Source organism: Pteronotus mesoamericanus, unplaced genomic scaffold (genome assembly GCF_021234165.1).
Source record: "Pteronotus mesoamericanus isolate MK-2021 breed Mesoamerican mustached bat unplaced genomic scaffold, CSHL_Meso_final contig_84, whole genome shotgun sequence".
NCBI classification, from domain to species: Eukaryota; Metazoa; Chordata; class Mammalia; order Chiroptera; family Mormoopidae; genus Pteronotus; species Pteronotus mesoamericanus.
In genome coordinates, this window is record NW_026555267.1 from 4,827,218 (window position 1) to 4,849,350 (window position 22,133).

General features: G+C 40.3%; 1 protein-coding gene across 1 annotated transcript in view; it reads left to right on the plus strand.

Annotated features, from left to right (window-relative positions):
* The window catches only part of TOM1L1 (target of myb1 like 1 membrane trafficking protein), a 47,468-nt gene extending 25,346 nt beyond the window's left edge, over positions 1-22,122 (plus strand). Inside the window, exons 8-16 of the mRNA XM_054585431.1 lie at positions 2,869-3,002; positions 8,180-8,237; positions 8,627-8,744; positions 10,069-10,165; positions 14,839-14,890; positions 17,219-17,324; positions 17,782-17,863; positions 20,990-21,054; positions 21,659-22,122. Coding sequence (XP_054441406.1) covers positions 2,869-3,002; positions 8,180-8,237; positions 8,627-8,744; positions 10,069-10,165; positions 14,839-14,890; positions 17,219-17,324; positions 17,782-17,863; positions 20,990-21,053 — 711 coding nt within the window. The 3' untranslated portion in view covers position 21,054; positions 21,659-22,122. The remainder of the gene's footprint in view (positions 1-2,868; positions 3,003-8,179; positions 8,238-8,626; positions 8,745-10,068; positions 10,166-14,838; positions 14,891-17,218; positions 17,325-17,781; positions 17,864-20,989; positions 21,055-21,658) is intronic.
* The last annotated feature ends 11 nt before the right edge of the window (positions 22,123-22,133 follow it).

A 22,133-nucleotide genomic window follows, 5' to 3' on the forward strand; every position in this document is an offset into this window, starting at 1 on the left:
TGGGTCTCTTGCAACCTGGATGCAGTGCCTGGGAGAGAGGAAATATGGTATGGGCCGATAAGAGGAGTATTGCCGTGCAGACATTATTTCTAGAGAAAGCTTTCAAGTAAACACATTCCTTCCTGTTTTTACTTTTTCAAGGGAAATGTTCAGTCACCTTGCATTTTCTTTGTATTGAGTTGCCCTGTTGGTGAATGTGGTACAATCAGAGGTGGAGTTGAAAGTGCAGAGGGCTCTCCTTCCTCAATTTCTGACCACTCTGTGGAGGAGTAGAAGCCATCTGGATGCTAGAAGAGAAAGTTGTTAAAGAGCTCCTTATTTTGCTCCAAAGACTTTTGAATTGACTGTTCAATCCACTTTAACTTAGAGGCCTGCCTTGGCTTTGATACGGTGTAAAGGGAGGCAGTTCCAAGGGCTCCATGCTGGACATACGTACCAGCAGCTGTTACTGTGTGTTTTTGCTCACTCCCCTCGCTTTCCCACATCCACAGCCCTGCGGGTGCCTGCCGTGGGGAACGCCTGACCTGTCCTTTTGGTCCGTGGTGCTTGATCTGTGCTGTTTCCAGGTTGCTTGGTCCTCCTCTGAGACACATCAATTGCAAAGATCAGAGTGGGCTGGCTTTTGAAGAGGTTTTTCAAATTCTGCTTTGCAAACCTGGTGGGAGATGTGGTGTTCCTTTCATGTTTCTATTCCATCTGTCTCTCCATAGGGCAAAGGGAAGGTCTTGATGTAACAGAAGGAGGGGAGGGAGGAGCAAGGGGCTATGGATGTTGGCTGCAAATTCATTTCAAATTAATTACATTAATTTCTACATTTTTTCATCACCAGCCTCTCACAGCCATTGTGCTTCCTTGATCTTGACATTGCTCTAGCAAGGCTGCCAGTGAGCAGGAAGAATAATTTTGGTACACTCACAAATGAAGGGACAAAGGAAAAGTTCTCATTCATCATGGAGATCATGTTAAATCTTGCTCTGAGTTCTCTCCTTTGTATCTCAGGTCCTGGGTAGTGGCATGAATATTACAGGAGAGAATGAGTACTCTAGTTCATCTTCTAGTGATAGCTCCTACACAACCATAATACATTTATTGACTACCCACTGTATGCCAGACACGGGGGTTTCAACTACACCATTTCCCATTCTTACAATAACCCTACAAGAATATTGGTGTTATTCTTGTTTTATTGCTGGGGAAAGAAAAGAAAAGAGAAAAAAAAAACCCCTGAAACTAAAGGGTAACTAAATCTCATGTCAGGCATGCATATGTGAGACGTCTTAGTCTACCGAGTCTCAAGTCTCTTCTCTTTTCTCTATACCAGGGGCCACAGGGAGCCAAATTCAGCCTCCCACCTGTCTTTGTTTTATTAGGATATGACCACAGGTCTTTGTTTACATTTGGTCTATGGTTGCTTTCCTGTTATAATGCACAGCTAGGGTCATTTTGCCAGAGAACATATGGCCTGCAAAGCAGAAAATATTTTAATATCTGGACCTTTAAGGAAAAAGTTGGTTCATACTGCTGATGGTGGCCAAGCATTTATTTAGCAAATAGGAGAGTGTTCCGGCTGCACGCTGCACGTGTGAAACCCAGAGTCTATCATCCATCCGTCTGTCTCACTTTCTCCCTGCTTCGCGTTTCCCTTTATCCTGTAAATATTTTTGTTATGCTTTTTGTGGAGAGTCATGGCTTTTACCTCTTGAGTCTAAATGCCAGCTGGTAATGGTTTGATTTATTTATTTAGAGATTTCCTGTCAGAGCCTTGTAATAGATTGTTTGAGATTCTAAATGGTTTTGTAAAGTGTAAGTTTTCCAGCGGGTCTTTCTTAAAGGGAAAAATATTAGATAATATAACAGTAGGGTGACTTAGCAAGGTCTGCTGCTTTCTTTGTGAAAGGGGAAACATCCCTGTGTTTTTGCCTGCTGTTAATATACTATTACATGGACAAATTCCAGCAAAGGTGGGTTTGAAGAAATATTACTATCAGTTTTATGCTCCTCAGGCTTATTTGGAAGTCTGCCCAGGAGGAAGTAAGTTGTAAGGCAGCTGTTTTAAAATGTCAGGGTATATAAGAAACACTTGGGATGCTTGTTTAAAAAAAAAAGTGGATTCTCAGACCCTCAGCCTAAGAGATCATGAATCAGGAAGCCTGCTTCTGAGGCTTACGGGCAAGAGCTGGTTTGGGGACTGGAGCTGTGACTTACTGCAAGGATTGTAGGTTATTCAGACAAAGACATTATCCATGACTCATTTTTAATTCTGGTTCATTTTACTTTGGAATATGATGCTGTAGCTATACATTTTAAATGTTTATTTAAGTGAAACATAATAGGAAGATCATGTTGCTATAAATGAATTTGAATTACTTCTTTCTTCCACTACCACTAATAAAGACAATAGCATTTTATGTTGTATGTTGTACTTTATAGCTATAGGGTTCCTTATTATGTACATCTCATTTTATTTTAATTGTCATCCCTTGAGACAGATGTGGCAAGTAGTATGGTTTTCATTTATCAAGTGAGAAAGTTGATACTTAGAAAACGAGTGATTTTTCCCCCCCTAACAGCACAGTAAGCTAACAAGCAGTCCATCTCGAATTCCCATACTCTGCTTCCAATTTCTAGTCCAGCACCAATTTGTTCTTATGGCACCTATTTTGATTTTTAGAGGAAAATATAGTCATTTAAAACCCATGGACTTCTGAGGGGAAGGATGAGCTGTCCATAGTCAAATACTTGGTAATCGCCTGTAGGTCGCTCAAGGTAGAGGGAGGGGATCATAGGTGTATAAAGATTGGTGAATCCGTTGTCCTTATAGAACATTCCTAAGCTTGGAAAAAGAAATCTCTCTTCTTTCTTGGACAGAAACTTTATAAGACATGTCGAGAGATGCAGGAGCGGATCATGGACCTGCTCGTGGTGGTGGAGAATGAAGACGTGACAGTTGAGCTCATTCAAGTGAACGAGGATTTGAATAATGCCATCCTCGGATATGAGAGGTGAGCAGACCTACCCTCCCCAGCCCTACTCCAGTCTAGTTTCACCACCAGTTACTCAGCGTTCTTACTAGAGTGCCTACAAGGTAAAAACTCAGGAAGGTAAGCGCATGTTTAGAAAAAGGCTGCCTTCCTCCCCAGATAGGGGGTCTTGCTCCTGGCCTTCGGGGCCCTTGTGACGTGGCTGCCGGAATGAGCAGTGCCAGGAGCATCGTTGGTCACTCTCAGGCTGCGTAAACCCCTACCCTGTGAGCGGAGCCTGGATTTCATAGTCACTGAATGTCGTCTGCACTGAGCTCATTGTAGGCTCGCAAATAGATGAAATGCTTTAAGCAAAGCGTCTCTGTGAAAGTGAAATTGACCCCGAGTTTGCGATGGAGAAGAATATGAGAAGAGAAGAGGGGAGAATATTTTATATGGAGAAAATAGTCTATGAAAAACAGAGCAGCCATTAGGGAAAATTTTTATATGAACTTAGATTTTAAAAAATTCTTTTTCATTCAGAAGAAAACACCGGGAAAAAATTTTAATAGTCATAATTTTATCACTAATATTTGAGTTCTAAATTTTTTATACTTATGTTTATATAGAGAACACTTAACTTTTCTTTCTACCTTGATTTTATTTACTGCATCACAAGTCTTTGCGAATCCTGTGTTATTTAAAAGCTTTTGGGAATTTTTTTTTTTTAAGAGAGAGGGGAAAGGAGGGAGAAAGAGACAGAGAGAAGCATCAGTGTGAGAAACATTGATTGGTTGCCTCTTGTATGCACCCTGACCGGGGACTCAACCCACAATCTAGGCATGTTCCTTGACTGGGAGTCGAACCAGAAATCCTTCACTTTGCCAGGTGATGCCCACCCAACTGAGCCACACTGGTCAGGGTGGAAACCACTCTTTTTAATAGCTGCATAATGGCCCATATTTCTCTCACAGTTCACTTAATTAGGCATTTACATGATTTCTGACTCACTTATTCATCAAGAAATATTCCTATAATCTTGTAGTAGGAAACCACCGTAAATTATAAATATCGGCTCTTGGAAATTTAAATAAGTGCCATGAAACAAAAGTACAGGAGGTCTGTTTGGCGAAAATCACAGTGGGACCCAATCCCCAAGTTGGGAGAAAGAAGCTGTAATGAGGAAGTGCCATTTAAGCTGAGAACTATGGGATGAGTGGAAGTTGACCAAACCAGGAGCAGAGCACGAGCAGGCACAGTTTGTGAAGCTGTGGAAAGTACCACAGCCCTGGGGAGAGAGCGTGCACCCAGAATCCAGCCCCAGAGAGCTGCGGCATGCTTTGATTGACAGGTGGCTTTTTCCTCAGTCTGAAATCAGCTCCAGACAAGTCTCCTGATCTCTTTGCAGAGCTATCCCCAGGTCTTCCTACTGCAGAAATTCTGCAGCCTCTGAGATCCCTACTTTTCTAGATCCGTGTTTTTTTAGTAAGAGTGGAGTTGGCATTTTGGGTGGGACAGTGTTCTTTCTTCTTACTCACTAAATGCCAGCATGCCCCTCCTAAAGGGCCATTTGGAGATACCCTTAGGAGCATCGTTTCTGTTGAAAATTGCTGGGAATATGTAGTTGTACAGTGACCGTATGTCCAACCAGCTGATGAAGAACAAGGGCAGTGATAGAACAGTCCTGGATCAAATCTTGATGATTTCAGACAGTTTAAATTTTCTAAGACTTATGGTTTGTTTGGTTTTTTTTCCTGTTTGTTAAAGAGGATAATACTACCTATTTAGAGGGTTTCCTTTTGGAAATTAAATAGGTTGATATATATAAAAGCACCTCGTAGAGTGGCAGCACTTTGATGCTCATTAAATTTAATTTCTTGTCTTCCTCCTCCCTGTTAACATCCCACTGAACCCTTTAATTTATTGACAAGATTTTCCCTGCACTGATCGTGAATGAACCAAAAGAATTGGTGAAGTAAAACCAATAGCTATGAAATAACCTCTTTGCTTCCCTACCTTATATTTACCACCTATCAGCAACAGCAGCCATTATATGAAGAGATGACACATTATCGACTGAGGCTGGGAGCCCTGTGATCAGTGTTCTCTCAGCTCTGAACAAACTCCCAATCTTTTGCCCTTTGTTTTCTGTGGCATAAATCTTCGTAAGCTGAAAAATCGCTAAGGAAAACCACATGGTTTTCAGTAGAGTGCTGCCTTCTGGTTTTCATTTTGGAGAATTCTGTTACAGACCATAAGACCAATGACTAAAATCCTCCTCTGAAGGGGACTTGTATTTATTTCGTCTGGATATCAGGTTGGATTACTTCTATGAATGGCTCATTCTGATTCAGCTTTGAACCATGGGGGCCAAAAGCAAGTGCAGTCGATTGTGAGGCAGGAGCACTAAGTCTTAAGAATCAAAGAGAAATTCCTGCCCCTAGAAGAGATACACCTGGTGTATTAATTTCCTATAGCTGCTGTAACAAATTATCACAAACTTAGCTTAAAACAACATAAACTTACTATCTTACAGTTCTGGAAGAGTCTGAAATGGGTCTCACCGAGCTATCATCGAGGTGCTGGCGGGGCTGCGTTTCTTTTTGGAGGCCCTAGTGTCTTCTTCATTTCCTTAACATTTGCAGCTTCCAGAAGCTTCCCGCTTTCCTTGGCTTATGACCCCTTTCCTCCATCTTGGAAGCCACCATTGTCTAGTTCAGCAGTCTCCAGCCTTATTGGCTCCAGGGACCAATTTTTCCATGAAGACAATTTTTCCATGGACTGGGGTTGGGGAGCTGGAGGTCGCTTTATAGTCTGCCACCAGATGCAGCTTAATTGTCACTTGCCACTCGCTGACAGGGTTTTGATATGAGCCTGCAAGCAATTGATTCCTTATGGTCTCTGGGCAGTCACACCTGTCTGCTAATGATAATGTGCATCTGCAACAGCTCCCCAGCACCGGCATCGCCACCTCAGCTCCACCTCCGATCATCAAGCAGTAGATTTTCATAAGGAGTGCGCAACCTAGATCCCTCGCATGCGCAATTCACAGTAGGGTTTGCGTTACTATGAGAATCTAATGCCACCTCTGGTCTGACAGGAGGCAGAGCTCAGGCTGTAATGCGAGCGATGGGGAGTGGCTGTACATACAGATGAAGCTTTGCTCGCTCACCCTGCCGCTCACCTCCTGATATGCAGCCCGAATCCTAACAGGTCACTGACCTCTACCAGTCCATTCCCTGGGGGTTGGGGACCCCTGGTCTAGTTGAGTCCTTCTCACATCATATCACTCTTGCTTCCCCTTCTGCCTCCCTCTTCCACATTTAAGGACCTTTGTGATTACTTTAGGCTTATCCGTATAATCTCTAGGATAATCCCCATGTTGAAATCAGCTCGCTAACCATCTTCTTTCCATTTGCCATCTAACTAAACATGCTCACTGTCCTGTTGGTTAGGGTGTGGATGTATTGAGGCAGGGCTCACTCTGCCTATCACAGTCTGTCCTCTGGTTCCCAAAGGTTCATATCCATCCCACATGCAAAATGCATTCACCCTGTTCCAATGTCCCCAGAAGTCTCCACTCATTACATCCAGGGAATACTTGTGCAAATAAGGAAATGGAAATTTGTTACTCAAGGCTTGACCTGTGAAGGGTGTTCAGGCCCAGCACATAACTAACTAGCATACAAGAGGCCAGTGTCATAAGTAGATGGAAGAAAACAAACGTGTTTTAGAAAGGGAAAAATCCTTAAAACCAAGTGCATGTTCCAATTCACTGTGAGCTTCAAAGTGTTTAGGTTCACAGAATCAGTGTGTCATGGTATTAACACCACATTTCTAAAGCAAGTCTTAGTTTGCGGAGCATTTCCACATTCATCCACCTGTATTATCCACTAATACCTGGCGCCTGAGAATAACTTTGAGGAAATGGTTCAAGTTGTTGTTGTTCTCTTTTAGCAGATGGAGAACTGAGGGTCTGAAGTCATATCCATGGTCATATAGCTACTAGATAATAATGCTGATAGTTGAACCTTGACTTTTACCTTCAACTTTAGTATTCCTTCTAACTTGTTATTTTGTTTGTTTAACTGCTTTTCCTTTATCTCCAGTGTATGAACAGGATACAATTTTAAAAAGTTATAAAAGGTCTGTATTGTTAATAGGTATCAAATGTCTTATAAAAATGAAGATAAATAGTGAAAATTCAATAAGTGTATTTGAATTTTTATGGAAAATCCTAATGGCGAAATTGGAAACACTTTAAATATTTGAGAATAATAAGAATAGTTAAATATGTGGTATGTTCATAAGCTAAAATATGCAGCCTGTATAAATTGTATTTCTGAATAACTAGAAAAATGCTTGCAAAGTAATTGAATTCAGATATAGAATTATGTAAAGCATAATTTCAACTAAGTTTAAAATAGATTAACTTACAGAAAAATATGCTGGAAGGAAATACATCATAATGTTAAGGATCATTTCTCAGGTTATAGAAATGATTAGGGACCATTTCTAGATGATAGAATTATTATTATTTTTAATAGTTTTTCATTTTTGAGCAACTCCAGACCCTTGAGCCCTTCAACAAAGAGAAGAAACAAAGAAGATTAAAAGAAGAGAAGCAACAGAGATAAAAGATAAAAATTCTGGAGGGGCAAAACCAGTTTTAGAATTGGCATCCAAGGACTTTAGAATACTTGGACATTAAAGTTCCAATATATTTAGGTTCTGCTACCAATATCAGTGTCAGGGGTGGAGGTTCCCCACACCAACAAGCAGTTTATGGGATACCAGCTGGGTGTCCCAAAATTCAATTCAATTTGGACACAGTCTACCCAAAATAGCAGCAGATGCCCCAGGTTCAGGGTTCGTTCCACCAACTGTCTCCAGCCAGCCAACCTCGGATGCCTCTTGGGAGCCCAGGCTGTTAACTTTGCTGCTGATCCACTGGCTAGAAAATTGAATTTCCACGGCCTCCAACAACAACAACAACAACAACAACAACAACAACAACAAACTCCCATTTCCTTACTGTGTTCTCTAAGGGCATTATTACCTCTGTAAACTAAAAAAAGTTACTAAAGTACTTTATTGGGAATTAAGTGGTGAAGAAGCTGATGGTTTTCGTTCCTAAATATTTGCGTATTAATAATTTAAATAGTGTCGAATTTTCATATCATTTTAAAAAAATACTTACATTTTGCTAATTCAAACAGGTTTACTCGAAACCAACAAAGGATTTTGGAGCAAAATAATCAGAGGAAAAATGCCAATGTAAGTGACTAGAAATGTTATAAAATATACAGTTGAACGGTTTACAAATTGTATGGTATAGAACAAGACTTATGTTATTAGGCCTTAAAGAAGAGGAGACATTCCTTAATGACTGGGATGGTTTTGGTGATGTAGCGTAGTCCTCTCAATCACTTGATGTTACTCAGTTATTAATAAGAAGGCATAAGAAGGTGCTCTGATTAAGCAGGAGCCCATGCAGATGGCGAGATAAGATTGGTGCTCATGTCGCCTATTGAATGGAGACTTCTTCCTCAAATGCACCCACATAGGATCCTCCTTTCTCCAAAAAAAGGCTGCTGGGGAGAAAGCTGTGATCAGTTACCCAACACAGTTTTTCCAAATTATGTTTTTGTTTGCTTTGTTTTCAGACTACCAGTGAACCTTCTGCCCCATCCTGTGAACTCGTTGACCTAAGCCCCAGCCCTCCGAATCACAGGGCCTCCCTGGAAGAGCTCAACGCCATGAATACTCAGCTTTCAGGCTTAAGTAAGCAAGCTTGCGGGCCTTTTAGACCAGCAGAAGAGCTTGCTGTGAAACAGTTCTCCTTGGTTTCATGATTCCGTGCATCCAGAGAGGGCTGAAGTCAGTTTGTATATCACAGCTATATCAGGAGGTGTAATTTCTTGGCAAATGTTTGGGTCACACCCAGCCCAGGAGTGAGATGTGACTCAGGGAGGAAGTCCTAAAAAGGTATCCCACTGGCTTAGACTCTCCTGGAATTCATGTGGCCTTTTTATAGAGGTGATTCAATTCCATGGCCGGTACTTAAGTCTACTCTGGACCCACACACTAATGTCTCTGGGTGTTCCTGCCACACAACAGCATCAGATAAGGGAATAGAGGACGCAGAGAAATTCAGGAATCGCGAGGCCTTACGCTCATGGTGGTGAAATGTAGAGGAGAAACCACAGTCTTTTCAGTCAGAGGAGTCCAAGTTGGAATCCCAATTCTGCCGCCTCTTGGCCACCTAACCTCTGAGACTTTCCTACCTTATACAGTAAGAGCAGTGGTTACTTTAATGGGTTTCTGGAAAGGTAAATGAATAATGTTTATGAAATGCATTGTTGGCTTGTGGTTACCTATCTTATCAATCTTATTTGTTATCTCCTGCTGTCCCTAGTCCCAAAAAGTTTGGGTAAATTACAAAATAAGGATGATTTTTTAAAAAATGCTGAAGTCCAGAAGTTTTTGCCAAACTAAAAGCAGGGTTTTCCCCTCTCTGATGTTAGGAGGTTTTTCCAGAGTCAACATACTTGGTATCACTGAGTTTGTGGTTTTATTGTAACTCCTGTCATTTCTGAAATGTTGGGCCGCTTGCTTTTACAAACCAAAAAGTGGGATGTGTGCTGTCCATTACATTAAAGAGTTTTCTTGAGTTTTTATCAGGCATTTTTTGGGTGGCAGGGGGGGAAATAATTATTAACCTAAAATAATTAGGTTGTCTCATTGGAGATGGGAAGTTAAGAGTTTGGGAAAGTTAGGATAGAACTCTGTATATACAATAGATTTTTACTTTTGAAGTTGGTAGAACAAGACATGTAAAATCCCTTTAATTTTGATTAGCTTGGGATTTTATAAAACTGAGTACAATAACATCTATTACCTTTTCAACAACCTCTCTTTGTGGCTGAGAATTTCTCTCTTTCCAATTACCCTAAAATGAGGTTCTTCAATTTCTGTTTGAGGAAAGTCCATAATTTTATGGTGACAGAAGTAAATTTCTCCCCCCACCCCGCCCCCGTGAAAAAGGCAACAGAACAAGTTACTAACAAAATGTTTTAAATCCAAACAAGTCCAATTTCTGTTCTAGGTTTCAGCTCCCCACGTCCTGTTACAACGAACAACTTGCAACACAGTCTTCATCCGCAGGTGGATTTGCTAGCTTTGGAAAATACAGGAACAGCCATGTAAGTATGTGAGTCATACTCCAGAACTAACACTGTCTTGTTCCGTTTCTCATGCTTCAGGAGGCATGACATGATAGGAAAACTAGACTTCGGAGTCAGACAGGCCTGAGTTAGGGTCTCAGTACTACTTCTTCCTACTAGCTGTGTATCCTTGGATAAGGTACTTACCTAGAGTGAGTCTTCATTTTCTTTTAAGATCACTTCCTAGGATTCTTCCAAAGATTCTGTGAGATGCTGGATGTACCCCCTAACCTTGCACTTGGTAGATAATAAGCTTTCAATAAATTGTGTCTGTTTCTGCTATTTTTAAAGTGATAACGTGAAGTAGAGGAAATACAATGACAAAGGAAGGGGAAGAGAAATGAAGTGTATAATCATTCCGCGTAATGGCCACAGCAATTACCAAGTACTTGCTATGTGCCAGGCACTTGGCTAAGCTGTTTTTGTTTATTTCATGTAATCTTTGCAAAAGATATCTTTGGTCAGTGCTGTTACTGTCATTCTCATTTTACCTGGGGAAAGGCTAAAACTTAGGGACTGGAACTTGCCCAAGTTCATATAGCTATTAAGTAGCAGTTCTTGCTAATAGTTGCTTATTTTACTAGGTGATCTCCAGGATCTCATACTTCAGCGTGTATGAACATTGAACAGTAAAGTTTCTGGCCCCCAGAAATTCTCATTCAGCAGTGGAGGCAAAATCAACCATCCGAAGGCCTTACGGTCTTGAGATTTTGCCACCCCTCTCTGTTTGCGGTTTAATTTATTCATCACAGAACAAATGAGTGATGAAATTATTCCTAAGAGTAAGGACCCTGGGAAACAGTGATGATGGGATAGAGTTATAGGTCATATTTGTAGCCCACTTGCTATCAGGCAACAGACCAGGAAGAATAAGAAATGCCTTTTAATTTCTTGCTAGTGCTTCCAATAGGCCTGAGGTAGGTACCCCATCTTTCTCATTTTACAAATGAAGAAACCAAGACTGAGGACGATTAACTTGCCAAAGGTTCCCCTGATGGTAAAATTGATGCCCCACCCTTTTTTTGATGTTCAGTTCTATGAATTTTAACATATATAGATTCATATAACCACCTGTAGTCAGGATATAGACTAGTTTCATCACCCCCAAAACTCCCTTGCTCTGTTACTTTCTAGTCTACCCTCCCCAGCCTCAGCAACTGTTAGTCTGTTCTCATCACTATAGTTTTGTCTTTCGGAGAATGGTTTCTAAATAGAATCATATAGTATATAGTTCTTGGTATAAAAAATTGGTGTTTGCTTTACGTGTTTGAAGCTGTTATAAGTGAACATGCATTTAGGATTGTTATAGCTTCTTGGTGAGTTGACCCTTTTATCATTTTGTAACGTCCCCCTTTGTCCCTTGTCATTTTCTTTGCCCTGATGTCTACTTTGATATTATTAGGGCCGCTCTCACATTCTTTCAGTTAGTGTTTGCATGGTATATCTTGTTCCATCTTTGTACTTTTAACCATACTAAAATATTTGAAATGACTTTCTTATAGATAGCATGTAGTTGTGTCATGCATTTTTATGTACTCTCATAATTTCCGTCTTTAATTGGTATGGCTAGACCATTTCCATTTAATGTAATTGTATGTTGGGATTAAGACCTACCATTGTGTAAGGTTTTCTGTGTGTGCCTTTTTCCCTGTTTCCTGCATACTTTTGGGTTGTTTGAATATGTTCAGTATTCCATTTTATCTGTTGTGATCTTTGTATAGTTTATATGTGGGAGCAGGGACTGGTTGCTCTAGAGATTGCAATACACATAACTTTTAAGTCTGCTTAGAACCAGTATTTGACCACTTGAGGTGAAATGTAGAAACCTATTACCATATAGATCCCTCATTTAAATTATAGTTGTCATATATATTATTTATATACGCTGAAAAAACATACCACTGGACAATATTATAATTTTTGCTAGCAACCCACAAATACATTTCAAACCACTCAAGAAGAGACAAATAGCCTATTATATTTATGCAATATTTACCATTTCTGTTGCTCTTTAATTTTGTTCTGGTATAATTTCCCTTCTCCCAGAAGGATTTCCTTCAGCAATTCTTTTCCAGCAGATTTATCAACAGCAGAAATCTCTTAGTTTTACTTCACTCTAGTATATCTTCATTTCATATTTGTTCCTGAAGGATATTTTCACTGGATATAGAATTCTGGGTTAACAGTTCATTTTTTTCCAGTGGTTTTTAAACTCTACTCTCTTCTGGCCTAAATGGTTTCTAATGAGAAACTTGCATTTATTCAAATCGCTGTTCCCTATAAATCCTTTGTTGTTTTCTCTGATGGCACTTTGAAGAACTTTTTTCCCCCAATTTTGAACAGTTTGATTATGATGTGTCTGGGCATGGATTTTAGTTTATTCTGTTTTTGGTTTGCTGAGTGTATTAGTTTCCTGTGGCTATCATAAAAAAAAAAAAATTACCACCAACTGGGTGGTTAAAAACCGCAGGAATTTATTTTCTTAGCGTCCTGGAGGCTAAAATTCTGAAATTCAGCAGGGCCACACAGCAGGGCTTTTAGGGCAAAAGCCATTTCTTATCCCTTCCATATTCTAGTGGCTGTTAGCATTCCTTGGCCTGTTGCCACATCACTCCATTTTCTGCCTCCACCTCACATTGCCTTCTCCTGCCTCACATTTTCACTGCTTTTCTCTGTCAAGCTCACTTGTCATTGGGTTTAGGGCCCATTCGAATGATACAGATTGATATTGTCATCTCAAAATAAGGTAACAGTCACAGGTTCCAGGAATTAGGACAAGGGCGTAAGTTTTTGGGAACCACCATTCAACTGACTCCACTGAACTTCTTCAGTCTATAGGTTTGTCTTTCAACAAGTTTATGAAGTTTTTAGCCTTTATTTGCTCAAATGTTTTTTGAGCATTATGTACTTTCTGCTGTCCTTCTGGGAATCTTGTTGACACATATGTTCAATCTCGTCATTGTCTCGTGGATTCCTAGGATTCTATTCATTACTTTTCTCTCTTTTTTTTTTTTTTTCCTGTTTTTTAGATCAGATAATTTCTATTGACCTGTATTTGGGTTAACTCATTGCTTTCTCTGTCATCCCCATTTGATGTTAAGCTCATTCTGTAATTATTTTTAAATTTCAGTTATTGTGTTTTTCAATTCTGAAATTAACATTTGACTCTTCATATCTTATGTTTCTTTGCTGAGACATCTATATTTCCATTTTTTTTCAAGAGTGTTTGCCGTTGTCTGTTGAAGCATCTGTGTTCAAGAGCTGCTTTAAAGTCTCAGATAATTTCAGTACCTGTGTCCTCATGATATTAACTTCTGTCAATTTGTCTTTTCTCTTGCAATTTGAAATGTTCCTGGTTCAAGTTCAGATTGTATATTGGACATTGTTAATGTTATAACACGTGCTCTTATTTAAATGTTATTGAGAATGTTGATATTTTGGCCTTAATAGGCAGGCAGCCTTGTTAGGCTCCTGCCGCCATTTTAAACTGCTTTCCATGTGCTGCGGTTCCAATGCAGCTAGGCTGTCCAAGTCTCTGAGGCGCTAATCGCACCTGTCACATGTGCCCCACTCAGTGGTCAGTCTAAGGCCTGGGCGGCGGGCTGTGTGCTCAGTTCTGTCTTTGGCATCCTGCCTGGGAATGGATCCACAGGTAAGCTCAGGATTTCACAGACTTCATGAGTTTGTTTCCCTGAATTCATCCCTCTTTGTGGTGTCTCTGGTAGTTTGCTTTCCTGAGACTCCAGAAAACCTCCAGTCAGACCTGGACAGGACAACAGAAACAAGGGAGGTGTGCCTCATCCGCTAGGGACCACAGTTCTACCTGTTGGAGAGGAAGATCCCCTTCACTCAGAGTTCTTTCTTGAACCTGTGTGGGCCCCTGTTACCCCCGATGTCACTGTGGCCACCTTGGGATTGCCCAGTGTTAGGGGTGTGACGACAGAGAGGAGAGGGGAAATTGGTGAGGGATTTCCACACCCACCCTGAGCGCACTGCTCCTTGAGGGAGAACGAGACGGCCTCTCCACGAGCTCTGTCGGTCCTCGCTGCCCACTCTCGGGTGTTAGGCCGCATTGCGTTCAGCTTAGGGAAACCGGAGGAGAAAACATGGCAAGCTCACCAGCGACTCAGTGCAGCTCAGATTCTTGCCTTCCTTCCCAGCGAGCCTGTAACTCTTTCCTTTTCAGTCCTCAAATATTTGCCCCCATGCATTCATTCTGTCCAGGTTTTCTAGGTGCATTTAGTGGGAGAGACAAGGAAAGTGTGCTTACTCCAGCTTACCCAGAGCCAGAAGCGCTCCCCACCTCCTTCCTAACCTCTAGGTCGCATCACCTCTCATCCTTCGGGAAATGACGGCATGGTAGCTACTCGGGTGGAAGGACCAAAGGCCCTGTTTTTACTTGCATGCTATGCATATTCCAGCGTCTCAGGGCCAGCACTGCCAAGGGACAGTGCTGTCTTTACTCTTTGGTATTTGGGCATCATGACCCTGGAAGGTACTGAAACCAGATAGAATTGTTTTGTAAAATTCGTCTTCTTGTACAGTCTGCAGGTACATTGTACATTTCACTTTTAGACCAGGAAAGTCTCCTTACTTCTTGCGTTTGTGTTCTCACTGTAGGGTAATCATGCTGTGTTATCACACTATCCTAGGTCTGCCCAAAGGACCAGCCAAACCCCCGCCTCAGATCATACATACGAGAGCGTAAGTGATGAACCCCTTTGCTGGCAGTGTACCTCATCAGATGAGCGTGGCCACAAAGGAGCTCCTGGTCATTAATTCTAATGTTCTTCTCAATGTCTCCTTGTATTTATAATGTATTGATATAGTCCTTGTTGGGGCTTTCCCTTATTGTCTTTTTACTTTCATTTAATTTTTTAAATTACAGTTTACATATATTAGTTTCAGTTTATTTACAACATAGGGAGTAGACATTTATTTAACTTACACGGTGATCACCCTCATTAAGTCCAATACCCACCTGACAGCATACGTAGCAATTACAGTATTATTGACTGTGGTCCCTAAGCTGTACTTTACATCCCCATGACTATTTGTGCAACTGTCAATTTGTACTTCTTAATCCCTTCCCCCTTTTCACCCATCCCAAACCCCCTACCTTCTGTCAACCATCAAAACGTTCTCTGAATCTATGAGTTTGTTTTGTTTGTTATTTAGATTTCACATATAAGTGAAATCATATGGTATTTGCCTTTTGCTGTCTGACTTACTTAGAGATGAATAGATAAAGAAGATGTGGTACATATATATCAGGGAAGATTACTCAGCCATGAAAAAGGACGAAATCTCACATTTGCAACAACATGCATGGACCTAGAGGGTATTATACCTAGTGAAATAAGTCAGACAGAGAAAGTCTTTGAAATCTTTTAAGATAAACAAGAGTCTCCCTTCTATGAGAAAAATGACAAAGGACCAGAATTCCTCTAGTGTTCCTATTCACTGTCTCTCCTCCTTTGCTCCTGTCCTTTTAGACAGACTTCACACAGCCTGTCACCGCTCTACTCTCTTAGCAAGGTCAGCAGTGACATCATTGCCAAATCGAGTACTGCAGTTTTCAGACCTCGCCTTATCCAGTTTATCAGCAGCACGTGACAGTGTCACTCACTTCCTCCTTTTTTGCACATGTTGTTCTCATTTTTGGATTTTCTCATCTCCTTTGCTTTCTTCCTGGCTCAGGCATCCCACCTGCCCTTCCCACCGTCTTTTCCTCCTTAGCAAATGACCACGCCACTATTTCAGTTGCTCAGGTCAAGAACCTTGGGAAACAGTGCTGGACCCTCTACCTTTTTACCCTTTACCCTCAAAGTATATCCATTATCCCAGCCACTCTCTTTTTTAAAATTGTTTTATTGTTTATGCTATTATAGTTGTCCATTTTCCCTCCTTTGCCTCATCTCCACCCAGCACCCCCACTCCCTCAGGCAATCCCCACACGTTGTTCATGTCCACGGGTCATACGTGTAAGTTCATTGGCTACTCCGTTTCCTACACTGTACATGACCTCCACTTCCGCATCCCAGTCTAAGCCACCAGATGGACGCTGCAGCGGTCTCCCAAGGGTTGCCCTCCTTCGGCCCCTCTCTACTCCCACCAGCCACCACACCATCTAGTTTCAAATCAGAACCCTGAGCAATCTTTTTTTAAAAAAGTAAAGTTATACGATGTCACTTACCTGCTCTAAAGCCACCCATGATTTTCTTCCTCACTCCTTTTTACTCCAATCTCACTTCTCACCTTTCGCCCTTGGCTCACTCTACTCCAACCACACTGACCTCCCCTATTCAGAGCACATGACCTTGCGTGTCCCCTCAGGTTACCAGAGGGTGCACTTCAGAGTCAGGGCTCCACTCACTGCTTGCAGTGGTAAGGCACTCTCTCTCTACTATGATCAGAGTGATAACCGCCCCACCTGCCCCAGCCCCTCCTGTCCCCATTACCCTTCTATCTTAGAGCATGTGCCATCTCACGTCTGTTTACATTTGCTGATTCTCTGCTCCATTTTATTTATTGCTCTAGTTATAGTGCCTGGCATCTAGTAGGTGCCCAGGACGTATTTGTGCATCAAATAACATTGCAAGAAAGATATTTCTCATTAAGACTTTTAATCTTTATTAGTTCTTTTCAAATGCCATCACTTTATGCCTTTCTATAGGGTCAAGATATTTTTTTTTCCTGTTTGAAGCTGAGCTTTTATATTTAGTGTAAAACAACAGAATCTGGGTTGAGCTATATAGTCTTGCTTTTACTTTTGTAAAGCAACATGTATTTTTTAAAAATTTTACATGGGAGATGAGACGCAATGGGCACAAAGCCAGACAGAAAAGCAGTAAATTTTATAAGTGGTTATTAGCTATAAAAACTAAAATAATAGATCATAATTACTAATTCTTATCTAGGAGAGTATATGATTCTTGGAATAGTGCCACTTGAAAGCCTAGGAATCTAAATAATAAAAAAAAGAAAAGCATTGTAGAATGTTTATATGAATATGTACTGTACTTTTTTCAGCTTCCAGACTACTCAAATGCAACGTTACTACATCCGGTGAGTCTACAGACCACTCCGACCACACCATCAAACCAGAGACGGCCAGCCTTGCCCAGCAATCATCCAGGTACTCCAGATGCTATTCTTTGCATAAGAAAAAGCTGTGAGAATAAATGAGTCTACTAGAGATTTATTGGTAATTGAAAATAATCATATAGAGGGAAATTAGAGTTTATTTGTATTTTTAAGTTCCATGAAGTAAATTCCAGGCAAATACCATTATGACTGACATTAGGAAATTCTAAAAAAATGCTTGCATTGTACTGAATACTGAATTTTGAACACTGAGGGAAAACGAGCCTTTCGTTGAAGTTTGAAATCATTTTGTTATATAGATTTGTTGCACGAGAGTGGTATTAGAACACCAGGGTGTTTGTTTTTGGTTGTCAGTGTTTGTCAGGATCTTATGTTTGAAATCTAAATCATAAAGAGAATACTAATTGTGGGTATTTCCTCAAAAAGCACAGTGTGTATTTACTGCCTTTTTTTTTTTTTTTTTTTTTTTTTTTTTTTTTTGCCTAAAGCGATGACAAAGAGTGATCTCCAGCCACCCAATTACTACGAGGTAATGGAGTTTGATCCCTTAGCTCCTGCTGTCACAACAGAGTAAGTCATTTACAGAATGATTAATTTATTTTTTGTCTTGGTTCCCTTTGGTAGCAGAGCTAACAGGGCTCGTGTATACATTTAACTTTGTTTAGATCTTGGCACAAATCGATGACCTTATTAAAAATGACTTATGAGGTTTTATGGAAGCTGTTGCTCTTCATGGTCTTACTGTTCTCGGCCTTGTGAGTGCAAAATAAAAATGCTGGGGTTGCCCGTTAAGAAATAACCGGAACCATCATGTGCATTAATGGATTCCTCGTGGATGCCTTGGCAGAAAGTCAGGTTCTCCCCAGCTTGAGAAGGGCTCTAGTCAGTGATTAATGACATCGTAACACCACACGGATGGGATACTTTAGCTATTCTTTGACTCCTAATCCCCAAAAACTCATGGAAGGACTTGTTTTTAATTTTTACTACATATAATGTGCTTAAAAGATTAATAAAGTAGTGTAAAAATAACTTGAAATCCTTACAGCACCGTTATTATATAAGTTCCTATTGGTCAAGTGTCTATCGCTGTTTCTGGGATGGTAGATTCATGAGAGCTTTAATATACTTTAACTGACTGAAGGTCACCCCCCGAATTGTTAAAAATGATGAAAGCAAGTTTATGGAAATAACTGCTCAGAAACTGGCAGCCTGCAGGCGCTATCTTTGCTTACAGCTGTGTTTTGTTGAACCTGTGCAGAATTTAAAATATGCATTTAAAAATTAATTGCCAACAGTTAAACACTGGGATATTTTAAAAAATAATAATAATTTGGACCTCTGGATTCTTTTCGATGCCAGGCCTGCATTTTCACATGCTAGCCATGGGCTGGGGCTGGGGACTGGCTGCCTCCTTAAGATCAGACAGGCTCTGCCGGCCACCAGGCCCCCTGCGTCCATTCATTCGACCTCCCTGGCATGTGTAGGCCTTTGCAATTCTGACGCCTGGTTTAAACCCTCAATGTAGTGGTCCATTTTGGAATAATTATTGGATAAATCTTAATAGGCTTAGGTGCTCATTAAGTATTTTTTCCTAACAGGATTTGAAATTTCCCTGGTTTGTTCTGCTTGGTAAAATATCACTGAATGTATTAGTGTTTAAGGAATTAGAAATTGGTTAAACTAGATATGCTGTCCAGAAACTGAATTTTTTTATTAGTTTCTATATCCGAATAGGAACCAGAAAACTTGATTATATTCTAGTTGACTAGATTATTCTAAGTCGATATGGCAGTGCAAGATATTAAAGGTGAGACATTAGTAAAAAGCTGCAGAAGCGAGGCTTAGGAAATCTTTACCACTGTAGTCCTTCCTTTCTTCTGGGGGTAAAGGTATCTCAATTCCTTTGAAAGTCTCACAAAATCCAGGGAACTTCTCAGGAAAAGCCCAAAATCTTGCAGAGACATTTTGAGATTTTCATATCATTGGTCGTCCATGAACACCATGAATTTCAGGACAATGAATACAGTATTTATGAGGAAGTGTATGTACACACACACGATTCATTCGACAAATGCATTGAACACTGACAATGATGAGGGTCTAATTTATCACACTGAACAAGAGACATGCCCCCTGTCCTCATGGAGGTTAAATCTAGTGTAGCGGCAGAAATTAAATCAGCAGGCAAACATGTATTTACAGTATATGTTAATAGTATGAAAGAATATGGTGACTTGACACTGTGTAACAGGAAGACCTAATTTACATGAGGGTTAGGAAAAGCTTAAGGAAGTGACATTAAAGTTGAGAGCTGCAATTGTTTTTTAGTCAAGTGACAGGTTCAGGAATCAGTGTTGGAGGCCCAAGGAACTACCAGTAAAAGGGCCCCAAGAGGGTTTTGGCACATTCAAGGGACTGGGAAAGCCAAAGCCAAGAGCAAAGAGCAACAGGCCACCTGTCAGCAGATGCGGAAATTGCAATTTGCAAAAAGAAGGGCGTGCACAACTCTGATGAACACCACTGACAGGACAAGGAAAATGAAGATTGAAAACTAGATAATGGATTACATAATAGGAAATTAGTGATTTTTTAGTAAAAGCCATTTTGGTAGGTGGGTGGGGACAGAGGCCAAATTTCAGCGCATTAATAAGCAAGAGTGGAATAGCAGCAGTCAGTGCAGATGACACTAGAAACTCTTATCGTAAAGGAGCTGGAAAGCGGGTTGGCACCTAGAGGGTTACTGGCCGGGGACTAAGGGCTGTACTATTGAGGCAGGGGCAAGGCAGTGTGAGGGGCGGGTCCAGCAGACCAGGAGAGGTTCAAAATTCGGGTAGGGAGGGGGGATAACCAAAGGAAGTTAAGTGTTTGAGAAGCCAGGGCTCGACAGGATCACAGAAGGTAGATGATGGTGCAGGTGAAAACAAGTTTGAAGATTCAGTGATGGAAAGATGAGGAAGTTTCCCCGTAAAGGCATTTACTTTGTTAGGTTTCTAACTCACTGAGGTGAGGGATATCAGAGACTCGAGAGTGAAGGAGATTAAAATAGTTTTGGGGAAACTGAAGACAAAACTTATTAGGGAAACTTTTAAAAATGCTATGAGGACCCTGATGGGGCTTCATGCCGTGGATGAGCAAGGCTTCCCAGTGTTGTGATTTTTATGAGACTTTTCATCAGCCAGGTATTCCTGTTTTGTGTATGTCCGTGTCATGTTTATAGATATATTTTCTAGCCACAGACATAAGACATATATTTGTATGAAATGTCATAGAAAATTATATATAAAGTGCAAAGATGACAGTTATAAGCTAAAGGTGGCTTAGGAGTTTGGACTGTAAAAACATAGGTCAAATAGGTTGTAATCAGTAAATTTTTAAAATGTTTTGACACCAGGAAAAGCTGAACAATTTTTCCTTTTTTAAAGGAAAAGCAAACTCTCTTTTAGCCATATTTTTCATTAAATCACAATTAAAATAAATTGATTATATAATTTACATATTTTTAAGATGCATAGGAATTGCACCATTAGGATCTAAGAAAGCTATAATGTAAGATTCATGACAGAGATTTTTGTTTTATTTGCTTATACAGCCGGAACAGCTAAGGGCACCAGGTTATTAGTTAAGATTAAAAGCCAAAATAGTACTTTGGAACTGATATATAACCCTTTGGCCATGATGGCTTGTTTGTTTCAGAGCCACGTATGAAGAAATTGATGTTCATCACCACAAAGGCACTCACAATCGTAGTGGCTGTTGAGGTAAAGACTTTCATTTACACAGCCTTCATTCCACATTCTATGGGACTTCAGTGTAATTATCACTTTCTCCATTTAGTATTTACATTTTCTAAGGGCCACTTGAATCTTGACACTTTGATGAATGAAATATTATACAAGTTCCTCCAAATCACTCAGTCAAATGAACTATTTGTTCACTAATGAAATACATTCTTTGTGACTTTAACGAAAAATAGCCAATTTGGGGGATGCAGTTGGTTCATATAGAGAAATATTAATGCCAAGAAAACAGATGGTCAATAAAAACTTTCCAGCACTGGAATCAGACATTTGTTTTTTATGTGCAGTTAATGCCTGTAAACTGGGACTAGTAGAAACCATTCATTGTTAGCCTGGTTAGGCCTGGATTATTTCTATTTGCTACACTAGTCTTCCCACTTATTTATTCATGAATGCATGGCCAGTAACGATCAATTAACCTTATTTATTCTCCTCACTCCATCCCCTATAATGGAAATAGTACATTCTTGCTTTTCCTTTACTAGTATGTGGATCTCCTGCCATCAAGGAATGGGGAAAGAGAAGGAAAGTATGGGAGTGGTTGACTGTCTTCTGTTTCTTCCAGGTGAAAGTCAACAACCAGCTCACCAACTGCATTAGGAGCAACAACGCTCTAAAAGGTAGACCTTGTCCAGCTTTGGAGCCCAGAAGACCAGACTAACCAACACATCAAAACCATGGTGGAACACTTCTCCTCTGCAATAGTGAGATTTAAACAGAAGAGTGCAGTTCAAGCTTTATCTCAAAAGAACTTGGTTTTAACATATACTCACTTAAAACTTCAATAGGAGAAAAATTTATTTTACTGAGGCCAACCAGGTTAATTGGAGCATCTTATGTTTCACAGGCTTTCCTACCTTTAGAAATCCTCACATGGCTGTGATGAAAGTAGATGAATATTTTTTATTACAAAATAATTCTGAATAGATGTAAGCACGAAATGTGAGAAACTAAATATATTATTCAAGGAGAATAGTGAGTGCCTTCATTCAACTGAAGTTAAACATAAGTCTATTTGCACTTCTTTATAAATAATCTTG